Source organism: Narcine bancroftii, chromosome 5, assembly GCF_036971445.1.
Source record: "Narcine bancroftii isolate sNarBan1 chromosome 5, sNarBan1.hap1, whole genome shotgun sequence".
Lineage (NCBI taxonomy): Eukaryota > Metazoa > Chordata > Chondrichthyes > Torpediniformes > Narcinidae > Narcine > Narcine bancroftii.
In genome coordinates this window covers 184,183,958-184,203,414 of record NC_091473.1, presented here as the reverse complement: position 1 = coordinate 184,203,414, position 19,457 = coordinate 184,183,958, and the positions used below count along the sequence as shown (strand labels likewise).

At 48.9% G+C, this 19,457-nt stretch overlaps 1 protein-coding gene across 1 annotated transcript in view; it reads right to left on the bottom strand.

Annotated features, from left to right (window-relative positions):
• megf8 (multiple EGF-like-domains 8) overlaps positions 1 to 19,457 on the bottom strand; it is a 49,460-nt gene that overhangs the window by 13,877 nt on the left and 16,126 nt on the right. The window contains exons 18-29 of the mRNA XM_069942434.1: positions 17,657 to 17,770; positions 17,088 to 17,336; positions 16,377 to 16,561; positions 14,813 to 15,023; positions 13,596 to 13,818; positions 11,249 to 11,393; positions 10,520 to 10,719; positions 9,906 to 9,998; positions 9,486 to 9,601; positions 8,788 to 8,983; positions 7,877 to 8,048; positions 7,423 to 7,586 (exon numbers count right to left, since the gene is read on the bottom strand). Of these exons, the coding sequence (XP_069798535.1) occupies positions 7,423 to 7,586; positions 7,877 to 8,048; positions 8,788 to 8,983; positions 9,486 to 9,601; positions 9,906 to 9,998; positions 10,520 to 10,719; positions 11,249 to 11,393; positions 13,596 to 13,818; positions 14,813 to 15,023; positions 16,377 to 16,561; positions 17,088 to 17,336; positions 17,657 to 17,770 (2,068 nt within the window). The remainder of the gene's footprint in view (positions 1 to 7,422; positions 7,587 to 7,876; positions 8,049 to 8,787; positions 8,984 to 9,485; positions 9,602 to 9,905; positions 9,999 to 10,519; positions 10,720 to 11,248; positions 11,394 to 13,595; positions 13,819 to 14,812; positions 15,024 to 16,376; positions 16,562 to 17,087; positions 17,337 to 17,656; positions 17,771 to 19,457) is intronic.

Below are 19,457 nucleotides of genomic sequence, written 5' to 3'. Positions count from 1 at the left end.
TGCGCCCACGTTCGTACGTTTCCTGATAAACTGCAGACCTCATAAGTAGCCTCATGTGTCAAATGCTAAACAGTAAAGCCCCTGGCATCCCAGAACTCGAGCAAACTGGCAGCCTCAAACAACCAGCAAAAATAAAAGATGAAAACAAATACACAAGATTAGAATTGGTGTGCCTTGCTGTTATTTCGTCAAACCTCAAGCAACCGGAAAAGACACATCTGGCATCTACCAGTCCCCATAAGTGCCGGATACCAGGGGTTTACTGTACACAGCATCCCACTGCATCTCCATTCTTTCTCAAAGAATTCCAATAATAAGGAGTCACATGATGGAGTAGTGGCCGGACGGTGAACTCCAGCCCTCTCCAGAAAAGTCAGAAAAAACAAAGCAAAACACAAAGGCACAAAAATAAAAATCAAAGTAAAGTGAATATAAAGGTGGAAATAAGATGGCGATGAAAAAAGAAAAGTCGAAACCAACGGTAAAAAGAGAGGAAGAGAAGACAACGGAAGATGAAGGAGAAGGCCTTACCTGTTCGAAGAGGCCCGCGGTGGAGAGAGAAACCCGCTCCCTCAGGTCGGTAGATAGTGGACTACAAAGATGGCTCACTGAGCCGAGTAAAAGTGCGCAACCGCGCATGAAAAAAAACACACCGACGGGAGGGGGGACCAGCTGGGGAGTCGATCTCCACAGCCGGCAACGACAGCTGCAGAACACCTGCAGCAAGAAGAGAACACAGAAGACAATGGAAACAAGAAAGAAGAGAAGGAAAGGGCAACAAAGAAACAACAGATGGCCAACCCAGAGGAAGAAGAGGAAGAGGAAGAGTACAGTGAAATAGAAGAAGAAGGGAAAGGCAAGATAAAGGATATACTTTCTCTTATTAAAGATTACATGGAGTCATTTAAAGAATGGCAAGCGCAAGAATTTAATGATTTAAGAAGAAGAATAAACAATACAGAAGAGAAAATGAATAAAATAGATATGACCTTATCAGAAATGGGAAAAAGAATGGACAAGGTGCAAGAACGAGAAGCAGCAGTAGAAATGGAGGTAGAGGACTTAAAAAAGAAATTAGAGGAATCTAATAAAAAAGTTAAAGAGACACAAGAACTGTTAGCTCAGAAAATAGATATAATGGAAAATTATAACAGAAGAAATAACATAAAGATAGTGGGCCTTAAGGAAGATGAAGAAGGCAAGAATATGAGAGAGTTTATAAAAGATTGGATCCCGAGGATCCTAGGATGTCCAGAACTACAGCAAGAAATGGAAATAGAAAGGGCACATAGAGCACTGGCCTTTAAACCACAACCACAACAAAAACCAAGATCTGTTTGAGTAAAATTCCTAAGATATACTACAAGAGAAAAGGTACTGGAGAAAACAATGGAAAAAGTAAGAGAGGACAATAAGCCACTGGAGTACAAAGGGCAAAAAATCTTCATTTATCCAGATATAAGTTTTGAACTCCTGAAGAAGAGAAAGGAGTTCAATATAGCAAAGGCGATTTTATGGAAGAAAGGGTATAAATTTATACTAAAGCATCCAGCGGTATTGAAAATATTTATTCCAGGACAACAAAACAGACTATTCTCGGATCCAGAGGAAGCACGAAAATTTGCAGAACAATTACAAAATAGACTGAAAGATGAAGACGTGTAACGAGAGTACAAAAGACTGCGAACTAAAAAGACATAAGTTTTGAACTCCTGAAGAAGAGGAAGGAGTTCATAACATTGAAAACGATCTTATGGAAAAAAACTATTCTCGGATCCAGAGGAAGCAAGGAAATTTGCAGAACAACTACAAAACAAACAGAGAGATGAAGACATGTAATAAGAGTAAAAATGACCACGATTTATATGTATGTGGGTAAAGAGGTATATGTGTGTATATGTATAATGTGCATACATGAATGTATCCGTATTTAGAGGAAAATATAGATAGTATAGACAAGAATTAATAAGGGAAGGAAAAGGAATAGAGGGAATAAGGAGGGAATTAAAAGAGTGACCTTTGTCACATATGAAAAGTGAAATCTTTTCTGGGGGGGGCTGGGTGGGGGGGTGTTACGGTCACTGCAAAATCAGCTGACGCTTGGGAGTGAATTCGCAAATCCAAATGGAGAGGGGAGATGTGGTTGTCCGACAAGGGATAAAGGATAACTCAGGAGGGGAAGGGGGGGGATTGGGGCTAAAGGAGTTTTAAATAGGAGAATAATGAAAATGTTTGATGTTTTAGGAATGTTGTCTTATAAAGGATTCAAAACAAGAAAACAGAAATGGATAAGAAGGAAAGGTAATGATGGAGAAACGGAAAGGGAAGATAAACAAAGTATAAAATGGCTACGTTGAATTATATGACTTTAAATATTAATGGAATACATAACCAAATTAAAAGGAGGAAACTGCTAAATTTACTGAAAAAAGAAAAAATTGATATACCATTTGTGCAAGAAACACATTTAACTGAATTGGAGCATAAGAAATTAAAGAGATTGGGTAGGACACGTAACAGCAGCATCGTATAATTCAAAAGCAAGAGGAGTAGCTATATTAATTAGTAAAAATGTGCCATTTAAAATAGAAGAGGAAATAATAGATCCAGCAGGGAGATGTGTAATGATAAAATGTCAGATATATTCGGAGTTTTGGAATCTACTCAATGTATATTCACCTAACGAAGAAGATCAAAAGTTTATGCAAGATATCTTTTTGAAGATAGCAGATACGCAAGGGAACATATTAATAGGAGGGGATTTCAACCTGAATTTGGATTCAAATATGGACAAAACTGGGAAAAAAATTAACAGAAAGAACAAAGTAACCAAATTTATAATTAAATCGATGGAAGAAATGCAACTTTTGGATATATGGAGGAAACAACACCCAAAGGAAAAGGAATATTCATATTACTCGGCTAGACATAAAACATACTCAAGAATAGACCTATTTTTGTTATCAGCTCGTATGCAAGATAGAGTAAAAAAAACAGAATATAAAGCTAGAATACTATCGGACCATTCACCCTTAGTATTGACAGTAAAGTTAGAGACATCCCTCCAAGAATGTATAGATGGAGATTAAACCCCATGTTACTTAAAAGGCAGGATTTTAGAGAATTTATTGAAAAACAAATTAAAATGTATTTTGAAATAAATACGGAATCAGTGGAAGATAAGTTTATACTATGGGATGCAATGAAAGCATTTATTAGAGGGCAAATAATAAGTTATGTAACCAAGATGAAGAAGGACTATAATCAGGAAACAGAGCAGTTGGAAAGGGAAATAGTAAATATAGAAAAAGAATTAGTAATGAAGGAAGATATAACTAAAAGAAGAGAATTGGCGGATAAAAAAATAAAATATGAAACACTACAAACATATAAGGTGGAGAAAAATATAATGAAGACAAAACAGAAATATTATGAACTAGGTGAAAAAACGCACAAAATCCTAGCATGGCAGCTTAAGACAGAACAAGCTAAGAAAATGGTATTGGCATCAAGGAAAAAAGATAAACAAATTACATATAATCCAAAAGAAATTAAGGAAAACTTTAGAGAATTCTATGAACAATTATACCGAATTGAAAACGAAGGGAAAGAAGGGAAAATAGATGAATTTCTAATGAAAATTGAACTACCAAAACTACAAATAGAGGAACAAAATAAATTAACAGAGCCATTTGGAATAGTAGAAATACAAGAGATAATAAAAAAATGACCAAATAATAAGACACCAGGAGAGGATGGATTCCCAATAGAATTCTATAAAACATTTAAAGACTTATTAATTCCGCCCCTCCTGGAAGTAATCAACCAGATTGATAAAACGCAAAGCTTACCAGATTCATGTAAAACAGCAATAATTACAGTAATACTAAAGCAAGGGAAAGATCCACTCACACCAGCGTCATATAGACCAATATCTTTACTTAACACAGATTATAAGATAATAGCTAAATTATTAGCAAACAGATTAGCAGAGTATGTACCGAAAATGGTAAATCTAGACCAAACTGGATTTATCAAAAAAAGACGCACAACAGACAATATTTGTAAATTTATTAACTTAATTCATGCAGTAGAAGGGAATAAAGCACCAACAGTAGCAGTTGCTTTAGACGCAGAGAAGGCCTTTGACAGAGTAGAATGGAATTATTTGTTCAAAGTATTGCAAAAATTCAGTTTACCGGAGAAGTATATTAATTGGATTAAAGCATTATATAAGGGACCATTAGCGAAAGTGACAGTAAATGGACATGTATCAAAGCAATTTAACTTAAGCAGGTCAACACGACAGGGATGCCCACTATCACCTTTATTGTTTGCGTTAGCTATAGAACCACTAGCAGAATTGATAAGAACAGAAAATAATATAAAAGGGATAAAAATAAAAGACAAGGAATATAAAATCAGTTTATTTGCAGATGATGTTATAGTATAGTTAACAGAACCAGAACTATCAATATAAGAATTATATAAGAAATTGAAGGAATATGGAGAAGTGTCGGGTTACAAGATCAACGTAAATAAAAGTGAAGCAATGCCTATGAATGATGCGGATTTCTCAAAATTTAAGAAAGAATCATCATTTAGATGGCAAATGCAAGCAATAAGATACCTAGGTGTACAAATAAACAAAAATCTCGACCAACTATATAAACTCAATTATTATCCACTAATGAAAAAATTACAGGATGATTTAGAGCATTGGAAAGATTTACCATTAACATTAATAGGAAGGATAAACTGTATTAAAATGAACATTTTTCCAAGGATATTATACCTATTTCAGGCATTGCCAATACAACTGACAGAGAAATTCTTCAAGGAGTTAAAGAAAATAATAAGGAAATTTTTATGGAAAGGGGGGAAACCGAGGATAGCACTAGATAAATTAACAGAATGGTATAAATAAGGAGGCTTACAACTGCCAAACTTTAAAAATTATTATAGAGCTGCACAATTAAGATACCTATCAGATTTTTATCAAACAAGGGAAAAGCCAGATTGGACTAGATTAGAATTAGATAAAATAGGGGAAAAGATACCTGAACACATATTATATAAATGGGATGAAAAATTGGTACAACATAGAAGTTCTCCAGTATTACATCATCTACTCAATATTTGGAAGAAGATTCATGTAGAAAGAAATAAAACAAATTATCAATTACCAAAACTAATATTGACGCAAAACAAGTTACTCCCTTTTACAATAGATAACCTTTCCTTTAGAGAATGGGAGAAAAAAGGGATTAAAAGAATAGAAAATTGTTTTTCAGGAAATAGATTATTATCCTTTGAACAAATGAAAGATAAATACAATATAACTCAAGATTCAGCACTGGCATATTACCAATTGAGATCCTACTTGAAGGATAAATTAGGAAGCAGTTTGAGTTTGCCAGAGGGAAGTAACTTTGAATATGTGATTACAGATACAATGATAATCAAAAGATTTATAACAAATATGTATATTAAACTGCAAGAAAAGGAGAATGAGGAAACAAATGGTAAAACTAAACAAAAATGGGAACAGGATTTAAATATAAAAATAAAAAAGGAAACATGGGAGAAGTTATGCTCTGGAACGATGAGAAATACAATAAATACGAGGTTACGTATGATACAATATAATTGGATACACAGGCTATACATTACACCTCAAAAGTTAAATAAATGGGACCCAACAGTATCTGATAGATGTTTTCGATGTAAAAAAGAAATGGGAACAACAATTCATGCAATCTGGACATGTGAAAAAGTAAAAAAATTTTGGGAAGATCTCAATCAGATATTAAATAAAATAACAGAAAACAATATACCAAAGAATCCAGAGATCTTTCTCCTAAGTAACATAAAAAAAAAAGAATTTGGAATTGATTTGGAGGATGCACAAAAAAGATTTGTTAAGATAGCTCTAGCCGTAGCAAAAAAATGTATTATGTCAACCTGGAAATTGGAAGATAATTTGAAAATACAACAATGGTATATAGAAATGAATAAATGTATTCCATTAGAAAAAATAACATATAGTTTAAGAAATAATATTGAAATATTCGAACAAATATGGGAGCCTTATATTAAATACAATAGCGAAAACCTACCGGGGACAATCACTACCTAAGTTAACGGAAGGAAAAGGAAATGAAAAGAATGGACTCAGTGGAATTTCTGGTGTATTTTTATTGAATGACAACATTGTTTGACTCGTTTAATGTATCCTAGATTTTATACCTTAAATGGATGGGAGGGGGGAGGTGGGGAGGGTGGGAGGGGAGGGGGGGGAGAAAATGACATTGTATATTTGTGAAAAGGAAAAAATGTGTATCATGGTTAATGTGATTTATGGTGTGAAAAATAAAAAATTATAAAAAAAAAAGAATTCCAATAAGCTTGTCAGGCAAGATCTGCCCTTTAGGAAACCACGCTGGCTTTGGCCGATCCTGTCATGTGTCTCCAAGAGCTCCTTAGCCTCAATGCTTGACAAGAGACTCCCAACATCTTCCCAACCACTGATGTCAGACTAACGGGCTATGATTTCTTTTCTGCTGCCTCCTCCACTTTTTTTTTTAAACTTTATTTATTCGTTCAAAAAACAAATAATATGTGACATATACAGCAATTAAACATGAACATTTTTTTATATATATTTAAAAAATTTAAAAATGAAAAAAAAAATTCCCCCCCCCTTCAGCCAACTCTCCTAAGGAGAGCCATAAAAAAAGAAAAAAATATTAAAAAATTGTTAAATATACATATTAAAATTTAATCAATATAAATTGAAATGTAAATATTCCAAATATAACAGCCACTTATTAATAAAAAATTATAATTATGCGAAACATACATAATTTTTTCCATAATTAAACCTCCTCCACTTCTTGAATAGTGTGTACCAGAATCTATTGATTCCTGAAAGATCATTACCAATTCGTTCACTATCTCCACAGCTACCTCTTTCAGGATACAAGGGTGCAATCCAATGGAGATTTATTCACCCATGGACCATTCAGCTTTCTGAGGACCTCACTTGAAATAGTAACTGTACTCACTTCCCTCTGGGGTAGGGGCTTTGGGGTCCAGGGATTCCCAGGAAATGGGAGTCCTGGGGCAGGGGACCAGGGAGTACTGGGGAACTGGGATTCGGGGGACTTTGGGACAGGGGGACAGGGAGTCAGGGGATTGGGACAGGGGTCTGGGGAGCAACATGGACAGGGGTCTGGGGAGCTTTGGGTGACTTGGGGAGTCAGAGGACCTGGGGGACAGGGTTCCAGGGAGTATCGGGGATGGAGAGTCAGGGGACTTGGGGACAGGGCTCCAGGGAGTATTGGGACAGGAATCCGGGGGGGGGGGGGGGGGGGTGAGAAGTCAGTGGACCTGGGGAATGGGGAGTCCTGGGGCCGTTACCTTGGGGCCTCTTGCGGGGGCGATCAAGCTCCAGGTGAGGGTGGGCAGGTACAGGCCATAGAGCTCGGCTGAGGCGGACACAGTCTCCAGGTGGAAGCGGTAACCGCCAAAGACATAGATGGCGTCGGTGTAGTCGTGGTAGACGGATGTATGTCCATATAGACCTGACAAGGAGGAAACTTCATCAGGCAGGGTGGAGTGGTTAACTAGAACCTCCCCACAGAACCGTTCCATTACCCCTCACCCCATCACAGCCCTTCACCCCTCACCTCACCGCAATCCCTCACCCCACCACGACACCTCACCCCATCACGACACATCACCATAACCTCTCACCGTGACCCGTCACCCTGCCACAGCCCCTTGCCCAGCCACCACCTCTCGCAACCACTACTCATCCTGTTCCCCCTCCCCTCCCCTCCCCGAGTACTCTGCAGCAAGCCCCTTCTCCTACCAGTGGGGGCAGTGCCGGTGGTCTGCGCCACTCTCCAGGTTCCAGAGGCCAAGCTGTATTCCAGTAACTTGTCATTGAAGCCGTTGAGGGGGGAGTATCCGCCAATCAGCAGCAATGAGGTGTTCCGGGTCAGAGTCAGGGTGTGTCCCACCACACGAGGGACAAAGTCCGCCTTCACAGGAGAGATCCCAGGTCGGGGGTAGTCCAGGACAGGAAGAGAGATCAGTTTAGGGGTGAGCCCAGGTCGGGGTGGGGGGGCAAAGAGAGCCCAGGTTGGGGGGGGGGGGGAAGAGTGAGACCCCGGGTCGGTGGCGGGGGGGTGGGTCGAGTGAGCGCGCGTCGGTGGGGGAGAGAGAGCCCGCGTCGGTGGGGGAGAGAGAGCCCGCGTCGGTGGGGAAAGAGAGCCTGGGTCAGGGTGGGGGGCAGGGAAGACCAGGTCAGGTTAAGAGTCAAAGTCAGGGGAAATCTGACCATTTCACCATTCCCCAGTGACTGACCATCCTTCCCTCCACTCAGCAGCAGATTAACTACCATTCGGGCCCCTCAGCTGAGCTTTAGAAAGGCTCTCCTTGACCTTGATCCCCTGCCCCACCCTTCGTTGAACAGAATAGGGAACTCCAAATTGGTCGTATCAACCCCTGGGGATTGATGGGACTATCCAAGGGGTTGAAAAATGCTGGGGGGGTTGATAAACATCTGGAGTTCGATTGAACTGTAGAACCAGAGATTCTCATTCCTGCCGGGCATCCCTCCCTTCAGGGCCCCTTGGCTTAAGCCTACTCAGTCTAAAGGTTAATCTGCCACTGTCTCTTGTTCCCTGGTGACTGATCTCTCCAGGTGATCCCATCCCCTGGGTAGAGGTTGTGAGTCACACACTGGAGGGCTGGGGATCCGTGACGGTCGGGCCCTACCTGTTGCTGCCTCCATTCCAGCGTCGACATGTTCAGAAGCCAGAAGTCATGGGTGACCCCGGTCAGAGTCAGGCCCCCCAGCACGAACATAATAAGGCGGGATGGGTCGGTGGCGGCAGCATGGAAGTAGCGGGCAGTAGGACCCAGGGTCTTACCGCGTAGCTCCTGACTCCACCGGCGCTGGGTCACTGAGTAACTGTGGGGACAGGCAGTGTGGGTGGGCCCAGTCCCCAGGTACCCGAGACTCTCCGGACCCCGGATCCATATCCCGCCACATGGCTCCATCTCCCAGCCCCCACCCCAGCTCCATCTCCTAGCCCCCCCCCCCCCCCGGCTCCGTCTGTGGGATCCCCAGCACCACCCCCCACTCCACCTCTGTCACAGCTCCGTTTCTTGGACCTCTCCCATTCTCACCCCGCCCACCCAACTCCCTCACCTGCTCCATCTCCTAGCTCCTGGACGTGTCCTGCGCCACCCCCCCCACCCCCCACCCCCCCCCAGCTCCATCTCCAGGACCAAACTCCCAGCACCCCCCTTAGCTCCCTTGCCTGGCCCTCTGGTTCTGTCTCCCGGTCCCCTCCAGCTCCCTTGCCCGAACCCCCAACTCCGTCTACTGGCCCCACCTCAGTCAGGGGGGAGCAGAAAGTGGGAGAGGAGAGGAACGTGACCCACCACCGGACCCGCGCGATGGTCCTCACCTGTACAGACTGCCCAAGATCCCCTCCTGCAGTGAGAGGCCACCAAATACCCAGAACGTAGATGTCGGACCTTCCACCATGGAGTGTCCGAACCGAGGGTGGGGCAGTCCCCCGTCCTGCGGATCCACAAGGGGCACAGAGTCAGCCACTGGGGCGAGGGGTCATGGGTCACATTCACTGGGGAGAATTCAGGGGTTACACACTCGGCAAGAGGGGTCAAGGGTCACACATGCTGGAGAGGCGGGTCACACTCAGAGGTCAGAGGTCACATACGCCAGAGAAAGAGGTCACATGTGCTGGGGAAGGGGGTCTCACATGCTGGGTAGAGGGGTTGGGCGGCACACACAGAGAGGGGTCAGGGAGTGGGGTATCAGAGAGAGGTGGAGGGGGCGGATTGAGACAGGGTGGGGTGAGACTCACGCTCAGCGTCTCCCAGATGAGTGACCCTGGAGACGTCTGGGAACTACAGTCCGCCCCAGTGAATCCGTCCACGCAGATGCAGTGTCCCAAGTCCTGGAGATCAACCACAGGGATTCAGGCCCATGAAAATCTCTGACTATGGGCACCGGGAACATTTCCCACCCCCCCACCAACTCTGAGAATGATGCCCCACCCAGAACACCGGAAACGGTGACCCTCCCCCCAGGAACATCCCCACCTTCCCCCCAGGAATGGTCCCCCTCCCCCAGGACACCAGGAATGTTCCTCCCTCCACCCAGTACATTGGAAATATTCCCATCCAGCCCACCGGCACACTGAGAACAATCCCCCTTCCCCTGGCACACCAGGAATGCTCTCCACTCCCCTGGGAATGATCCCCCCTCCCACTTGGCACACCAGAAACAGTTCCTTGTCACCCACTGGCACAAAGGAAACAGCCCCCCTCCTCCCAGAATGGGTGGGACATGGGACAGACAGTAGGTTTGGAGGGAAACTCTGTGACAGATTCCAGGGTGTGGGGGACACCCTTTGTGACGGACCCCCAGGTGTGGAGGACACCCTTTGTGATGGACTGCTTCTCCGTTGGGACTCACCGTGTTGCAGACCCCTGCCCCGAGGTGCCAGGAGCAGTTGCCAGGGCAGTGTTCAGTGTGGCAGCCCATAGTCGGATCACAAGGAACCAGAGGGTGGCATGGACCCTGGCAGTCACCCACAGCGAAGGTGGCATTGAAACTCTCCCACCGAGCACTGGCGGAACGGGTCACATTAGCCTCGAAATACACGGTCAGCACCCCTGGAACAGAGAAGGAGGAGGGTGAATGGGCATGGACCAGCCCTTGGAACAGACACAGGGAAGGTGAAGGGGGCGGACCACCTCCTGGAAGAGATGAGAAATGGGTAGGGGGATGGACCAGCCCCTGGGAGAGAGAGACGGAGGGTGGAAGGAAACAGTCAGGATGAAGAAGAATGGGGAGGGTGATGGGGGACAGACCAACCACTGGTTTAGTGATACGGGGAAGGTGAAGGGGGATGGACTACCCCCTGGAACCAGATGAGCGGGGAGGGTGAAGGGGACTGACCATCCACTGAAACAAAGTGATGGGGAAGGTGAAGGGAGCGGACCAGCCCATGGAACAAAGGGACAGGGAAGGTGATGGGGGCACGAACCACCCTCTGGAACAGAGGGGGACGGACCACCTCACAGAACAGAGACTGGGTGAAGGGGACAGAATTACACCCCATGTGGACCGGACCCCACACAAAGCCCCACCCTCCGCGTTGACTCCCAACCTCAATCCCCCCCCGCCCCCCCCCCAGCCTACCTGAGACCGCCCAGACAGTGACAGGCGAGACTCCCCCTCGGCCACAAAAGGCCCCGAGCAGCCGGGGGTCAAAATGGATGCCGCTTTCCGGTTGGGAGCCAGTCAGGAATGCTGGGAGGCCATCGTAAACGTAGACATAGTCATGCTGGGGGAGGGGGTGAGGGGGAAGGAGAAGGGGAAGGAGAGAGGAGGGAGGGGGAGGACAGAGGGAGGGGGAGGACAGAGGAGGAGGCAGAAAAGTGGGTGGGGAGAGAGGAGAGGATGTGGGTGCAGAGGGTATATGGGACAAGGGGGAGGGAGAGAGCAGGAGGGAAGGGGGATGGTGACAGTGCAGGATACAGGTAGGGGTGGGAGGGAAGACAGTGGGGATGGGGTGAGGTATGGGGGGAATGGGGGTCGGTGTGAGGGGTGTGAGGGTCAGGGAGAAGGGTAGAGGGGGTTGGGGGTGCAGGCACGGTGAGGAGGAGAGAGAGAGAATGTGGGTGGGGAACAGGGGAGAGAAGGGAGGTCACTGTCTTATGGACCACCACATATCTCCCCCAGTTCCTCCTCTCTTTATTCCCCTTACCCCATTTTATCCTCCCTCTCCCATCCCCAAATCCCCCTCCCCATCCTCAACCAACCCCCTCACCCCCTCCCAATCCCACCCTCTGCCCCACAGCCTCAGCCCCGAACCAGAGAACACTGCACCTTTCAGCCCTTCTAGTCTGTGCTATTATTCTGCCTCGTCCTACTGAACTGTACCCAGTCCATAGCCCTCCCATCCACATACCTGCCCAAACTTTTGTTAAAATCAAACCCACATTCACCACTTCATTCCACACTTCCATTACTCTCTATGTGAGAAAATCCTCCCCCCTTAAACTTTTCCCCTTTCACCCTTAACTCATGACCTCTGGTTTGTAGCTCACCTACCCTGAGTGGAAAAAGCAAACCTATATTTACTTTGTCTATCTCCCTCATAATTTTAAATACCTCCTTCAAATCTTCCCTCATTCTTCTATGTTCCAGGAAATAAAATCCTGACCTGTTTAACCTTTCCCTGTAACTCAGTTCCAGAAGCGTGGGCAACATCCCAGTAAATCTTCTCTGCCCTCTTTCAATCTTAGAACATTGCAGCATAGTACAGGCCCTGTTGTGCCAACCGTATACTCCTTTAAAAAAAAGTTCTAGACCACCTCCCCCCCCCACCACTATTTTTCTTTCATCCATGTGTCAGGGATTTGCGAGGGTACTGAGGGCAAGAAGGACTCCTGAAGGGGCCTTGGGTGCTGAGGATTGCACTGGAGGTTTGGATCTGGAGCTTGGGCGGTCGATGGATTGAACAGGAGCTTGTGCGGCTGCAGGAAGCAAACCCACAGATACTCAGAGTCTCTGAAGGGGCTTGTCTTTCTCTCGTATTTAAGGGACGCCGGGTGACACTAATGGCAATTCTTTGCCTTACGGCAGGCAGAAGGCGATTCTGTGTAACGTTACATGCTCTGAATTACAACACGACAATAAAGGAATCTTGAATCCTTCTGAACTCCACTGACCCATCAAACGTTCTTCATCCCTGGGATCATTCTCGTGAACCCCCTCTGCACTCTCTCCAATTCTAGCACGCGCATCCTTAGATTTGGGGCCTCAAACGACTCACAATATTCCATGAGGTCTCACAAATCCTCAGCAAACCATCTCCACTCCTAAGTTCTGATCCTCCTCCAATGAATGCGTCCACTGCACCTGCTTTCCCCACCGGCGACTCATGGAAACAGATCACCTGCATCATACAAATGCGCTGGAGAAACTCAGCAGGTCAGGCAGCTACTCTTAGGATGGCCCTTTCATTCCCGAGTGAACCTCCTCTGAACCCTCTCCAACGTCAGCACATACTTTCTTAAACAAGGAGCCCAGACCTGTTCACAATTCTCCAAGCGAGGCCTCATCAGTGGCTTATAAAGCCTCAACATCACATCCCTGCTCTTAAACGCTATTCCTCTTGATATGAACGCCAGCGTTGCATTTGCCTCCTTCATCACCAAATCAACCTTCAAGTGATCCTGTATGAGGACTTCCTTTGCATCCGGGGATTTTCAATTTTCTCCCCATTTAGAAAATAGTTTATTTTTTCTACCAAAGTGCATGACCATACACTTTCCAACATTATATTTCAGGAATGATATCTTCCTCTGTCTTGGCATGAGGCGGGTGATTTAATTAGTAAAACTGAAGTTGGTGTGTCTCACACCACAGGGTGGCTGTGGCAAGGAAGAATGTTGGGGCCTCAGCACATACTCACAATTATGACAATAATCTCTCAGCCAAACCAAGACACCCCCACCCCCCCAGCCCTCCCCTCACTCACCCCACATTGGATCTGGATGTCCGAGTGGATGGTCAGGCTGACAACAGGACAGGAGTCCTGGACCTGGCAAGGCTCCAGGGAATCGGAGGTGGAGAGTACCCACAGGCAGTAGGTCAGGCCGTTCGCAGATAGGCCACTGCCCCTGAGGGAGCCCAGCGCCGACGAGGACACGTTCAGCAGCAGCGAACGTCCGGCACACTCGTGGTAACAGGTCCCTCCATCCCTGGGGGAGAGGGGCAGGTCGGGGTTAGTGTATCACACTCATACAGGTCCCTCCGACCCTGGGGGAGAGAGTCAGGCGGGCGTTAGTGTATCACATTTACACACATGGACAGGTCCCTCCCTCCATGGGTGAGAGAGTCAGGCGGTGGGGGTTAACAAATCTCACACATACAGACAGACACAGGAATGTGCCTCTGTCCCAGGAAGAGAGACCCCCGGGGTTACTGTTAATGATCTGGTAGTAGAGGCTCCTCCTCACAATGATCCAGGTACACAGTCAAAGGGATCGCTTGGGAGGTGAGGGAATGAGCATGGAGAAGGGGGTGTGGGGGCTCACACAGTGGGGGGGGGAGCGTGACGGGGTAGAGGGTGGGGGGGGTGTGGGGACAGTGTGCCGGGGGTACAGGATGGGGAGTGTGGGGTGTGGTATGGTGCGATGGGGTACAGGGTGGGGAGGGTGGGTATGGTGTGATGGGCGTGCAGGGTGGGGAGTGTGGTTACAGTGTGATGGGGATACAGGGTGGGGAGTGTGGGTATGGTGTGATGGGAGTACAGGGTGGGAGTGTGGGTACGGTGTGATGGGAATAGAGTGTTGGGAGTATAGGGTGTGGGTATAGTGTGCTGGGCTTACGGCATGACAGGTGTACAAGGTGGTGGGGTGTACAATGTGACAGGGGTACAGGGTGGGATAGGGTTTATAGTGAGATGGGGGTACAGGGTGGTGGGGTGTACAGTGTGACGGGGTAGAGGGTGGGGTAGGGTTTATAGTGAGATGGGGGTACAGGGTGGTGGGGTGTACAGTGTGATAGGGGTACAAGGTGGGGGGGGGGCGTGTGGAGACAGTGTGCCGGGGGTACAGGGTGGGGAGTGTGGGGTGTGGGTATGGTGCGATGGGGTACAGGGTGGGGAGTGTGGGTATGGTGTGAAGGGAGTACAGGGTTGGAGTGTGGGTACGGTGTGAAGGATGTGGTGAAACTGCTGGTTCTCCACCTTACCGGGGGTCCCCGTAGAAGCCGGCAGTGCAGGCCTGGCAGTGGTCTCCCTCGGTGTGGTCGGTGCAGTGACAGACCCCTGTCACCCTGTTGCACTCCCCCAGGGCGAGGACTCCATGCCCGTTACAGTCGCAGGGCCGGCAACCCTCCACGCTGCTGGCATTGCTGTAACTGCCAGGTCGACAGAGCTCACAGTGTTTCCCCATCGTCCAGTCTGGAAGCAGATTGTAGCATCAGGCTCACAGGCTCAGGGACCAGGGTCATAGGTTCAGGGTCCCAGGATCATGAAGTCAGTCAAGGGGTCTTCAGGATCAGGGTGACGGGGACAGCATCACAAAGTCATTGATGGGATTACGGGGGTTAGGGACCAGGGTCACTGGGTCAGGGTTATGGATTCTGTGTTACGGACGTCAGGGACACACGGGGTCATTCAGAGTCATGGACTCAGCGTTACATGAATCAGAGAACCTGGGGTCATTGGGTCAGGGTAACGGGGGTCAGGTAAAGGTAAAAGTTCCATTATTGTCATGTAATACAACATTTAGAATGTAAAATACAAGAAATTCTTTAACTTTTGTTGACCATAAGGAAGACAGGGTCGCACTTTACACTTTGTCCAGCGCCCCTCATAGAAACCTACAACATCTGGTGTTCCCAGGCAGTCTCCCCTCCAAGTACTGACCAGGCCAGAATCTACTCAGCATCCAAGATCAGAAAATCTCAGCACCCCTCAGGGTCAGCAGAGACCCAAGGTCAGAGACCCTCAGAGTCATCAGGGGTCAGGATACCCCTGAGTCATCGAGATCAGTAGGGACCAAGGCAGAGTTTGCGGAGGTTTGATATGACATCGGAACCCTCACAAATTTCTAGAAAATGCACTGACCAGCTGCATGGTCTGGTATGGAAACACCTATACCCCCCAAGTGTAAAGCCCTGCAAACGGTAGTGGACACAGCCCAGGACACAGCAGGCAAAACCCTCCCCACCACTGAGAATATCTACAGAGAACTCTGCTGTCAGAGAGCAGCAGCGATCATGCAGGCTCCACACCACCCAGCATACGCTCTGATCAGAACTTACCAGCCAGCAGTTTAAACCTCCCCGGTGACAGGCTCCACAGCCATCTGTGGCCATGAATTCTGCAGATTCACCCCCTGCCTCCCTCCCTCCGGTTGAAGAAACATCTCCTCTCTGTTACAAAAGGACGCTCTCTTATTCTGAGGCTGCAACCTCTGGTCCTGGAATCTCTCACTAGTGGAAGCTTCTCCATGTTTGCTCAATCCAGACCATTAAGGCAGGCTGAGGGATGAGCACGGGTTTGAAGTCCAGAGGGGAGGTTAAGGGTGAGGGAAATTGAGGAGCGCCAGTGAAACTGGTCAATGGGATTGTAGTGGGAGGCACTGGGCCCAGAAGCCTTGTCCGACTGTTCTAAACCGGAGCACAAGCTGGTACCCTACCCTCTGCCCTCAACCCCCCACCCAGCCAGATGCCTGTAGGTCTCCTGGTGACCGTGGGGGCTTGGCACGATGCTGGGAGCAGAAAGGGAGGAGGTGGCCATCACCATTACCTTGGCACTGGTCACAGATGCCAATCCCAGTGGAGCAGGTGCTGTGGAAGTTACAGCCGCAGTCCACGTTGCACTCCGTGCCGGTCAGGTTTACGGACGTGGTGTTGGAGGTCCAGCCCAGCTGGCAGACACAGGAGAAGTCAGGTGCACCGCTGCAGTGTCCATGCCTGCACTCATTATAACACCTGAGACAGGAGGAGAGGGGGAGGGGATGGTGAAGTGACAGTCCATCAGAATCCCAGATTCAAGATACATCCAGATATAACACACACCCAGATGCAACATGTGCCCAGACGCAAGGTAAACCAAACCAAACCAGATTCAACGCGCGCTCAGCCACGGCATGGACCCAGATGCAACATGCACCCAGATTCAATGAGCGACCAGACAAGTCCTGTTACAAAGGGGCCACCATAGCTGGTGTTGCCCCACACCATCCACGCCCCTTTTCCCTCCCTACCCCCACACTCACATCTGTTTGCAGAAAGCCCAGCCATCACCAGTGTCACCACACACCCCCCTACCCCCCACCCACCACTTACATCCAGATGCAGAAAACCTGGCCATTACTTCCCTGCCCTCATCCTCCCCTCCCCTACGCACATTCGGTTGCAGAAGGCCCAACCGTCACTGGTGTAACCCCCCCCCCCCCCCCCCCACACTTACGTCCGGTTGCAGAAAGCCCAGCCATGACCTCTCTCCCCCACTCACGTCCGGTTGCAGAAGGCCTGGCCATCGCCAGTGTAGCCCCGGCCACAGTCGCACTGGAAGGACTGGAAGGTGTTTCGGCACCGGGCGAAAGGGTGGCAATCATCGAGCTGCAGACGACACTCATCGATGTCAGGGCAGACGGCATAGGACCAGGCCGCTGGGTCACTGCCAGACCGGTTTGAGAGCCCTACCACGGCCACTGAGCAGTCGGCAAAGCCCCGCAGGCTGCCAAAATCTCCCGGCACACACCTGGAAACGGGAGACAACGCGACACTGAGAGGGCCAAGGTCACAGACAGTCCACCAGGCAGGGGCCATGCTCTCCTCGCCCTTCACACATTCCCCCTCCAAACCCCTACCTACTACCCTCCACTCCCTCAGCCCCCTTCACTCCCCATCCCTGTCCCTCCTCTTCCACACCCCACCTCCTCTCCCCATCATCCCGGGCTCCCTCAGCCCTAGTCGCTCCCCCACCCCTCCTCCTCTCCTCCCCACCCTCACTACCTCTTGTCGCCCCCACTGCAACCCCTGCCCCTCCTCTCCCACACCCTTATCTCCCCCCTCCCCTACCTGCCAATGGTGGGGTTGTTGGTGTCACCGCACCAGCCACAGCCGAAGCCCTGCAGACAGGCGGCACAGCCCAGCGACCGGGAGCACTCGGTGCACTTGCTCCCCGAGTGGATGCTGCACAAAGGGCAAAGTCAGGGGTCAGCTCACCCAAGGCAGAGATCACCTCGCCCAGGGGGAAGATCGGGGTTCAGTTCAGCCAGGTATAGGTCAGTGATCATCTCACTTAGGGCAAAGGTCATGGCTCAACTCATCCAGAGCACCAATCAAGAGTCAGTTTGGCCAGGATAAAGGTCAGGGGTCAACTTGGCAAGGAATGCTCCCTGGTGCCCCCTCACCCCCTCCTTCCTTCTGGCCCCCTCCCTTCACCTGTGCCCCAGAAGGCAGGGAACACAGTTCACCACCACCCAAATCACCCCTCCCACCCCCCAGATCCCCCCTTCCCTTCTAAAGACTTTGTCCACACCTCCCCCTTTCCAGAGAGGCAGCCAACACACTAAAGGTACCACTCCCCTCCTCCTCAGGACCCTTCCCCAATCACGCCAGGTTTGAATCCGAAGTTCTCCCCGTGTCTTCGTGGGTTTCCTCCCTCCCAGTGTTCCCATTTCTTTTTACCCTTCAAAACGTACAGGAGTCGTAGGTTAATTTGGCGGCACGGGCTCATGGTGAAAAGGGCCCATTACTTTGCTGTATGACTAAATTAAATTAATTTAGGCAGAATCAGCGGAAAAATCAGTTCATTCCTCGCAGCCATCCGGCTCCTGAATGAACCCCACGCCTGTGCTCTTGCGCTACCCTTGCTAGGTACTAATTGATCTTCCTTTTCATTGTAACCCCACATATACATCACGTGTGAACGTTAGAATGGGCCGAACCATTAGAACCCTTCTGACTGCAGGTGCTGCCATACAGAAATGTGCTGGAGAACCTCACCAGGTCACAGCATCCAGGGGAAGTGAAGGGTGGCCAGTGTTTTGGGCCCTGTTCCTTCATTAAGGTGCGAGGAAAACAGGCACGAATAAAAAGGTGGGTGGAGGGAGAGGAGGGGAGGGAGGAAGGGGTAGGGGAGGAGAGGAAGGGGCAGGGGAGGAAGAGAGGGAAGGGGTAGGGAAGGAGAGGAAAAGGCAGGAGAAGGGGCAGGAAAGGAGGGCAGAAGGATCAGAGAGAGGGGAGGAAGGGACAGAGAGGAAAGGAGGAAGGGGCAGGGGTGGAAGGGGCAGAGGGAGGAGAGGAGGTGAAAGGGCAAGGAGTGGAAAGGAGGAGGGGTTGGAAAGGAAGGGGCTGGGGATGAGAGGAGGAAGGAGGAAGGGGAGCAGAGGAGGGAGGAGAGGAGGGAGGAAGATGCAAAGGGGAGGAGAGGAGGGAGGAAGGGGAGGAGAGGAGGGAGGAAGATGCAAAGGGGAGGAGAGGAGGGAGGAAGGGGCAGGGCGAGGGAGGGCCTGGGAAGGAGAGAAGGGGGAGGAGGGAGGAAGGAAGGGGGAGGAGAGAATGGAGGAAGGGGCAAGGGGAGGAGAGGAGGGAGGAAGGGGCAAGGGGAGGAGAAGAGGGAGGAAGGGGCAAGGGGAGGGGAGGAAGGGGAGAGAAGGGGAAGGGGGAGGGGAGGGAGAAAGCGGCAGGGGAGGAGGACAGGCCGACAAGTAAGAGGTCACGGGTGAATACAGGTGGGAGGGTTGAAGAGGAAGAGGCTGAGACATGATGGAGGGAGAGGGTAGGTCTGTTCGCCCGTGTTCTTCCCCCCCCACCTTTCCATTCAGGCCTGACTGTTTCAGTTTATAGCCGACAACAAAGGGCCCCGACCCAAAAC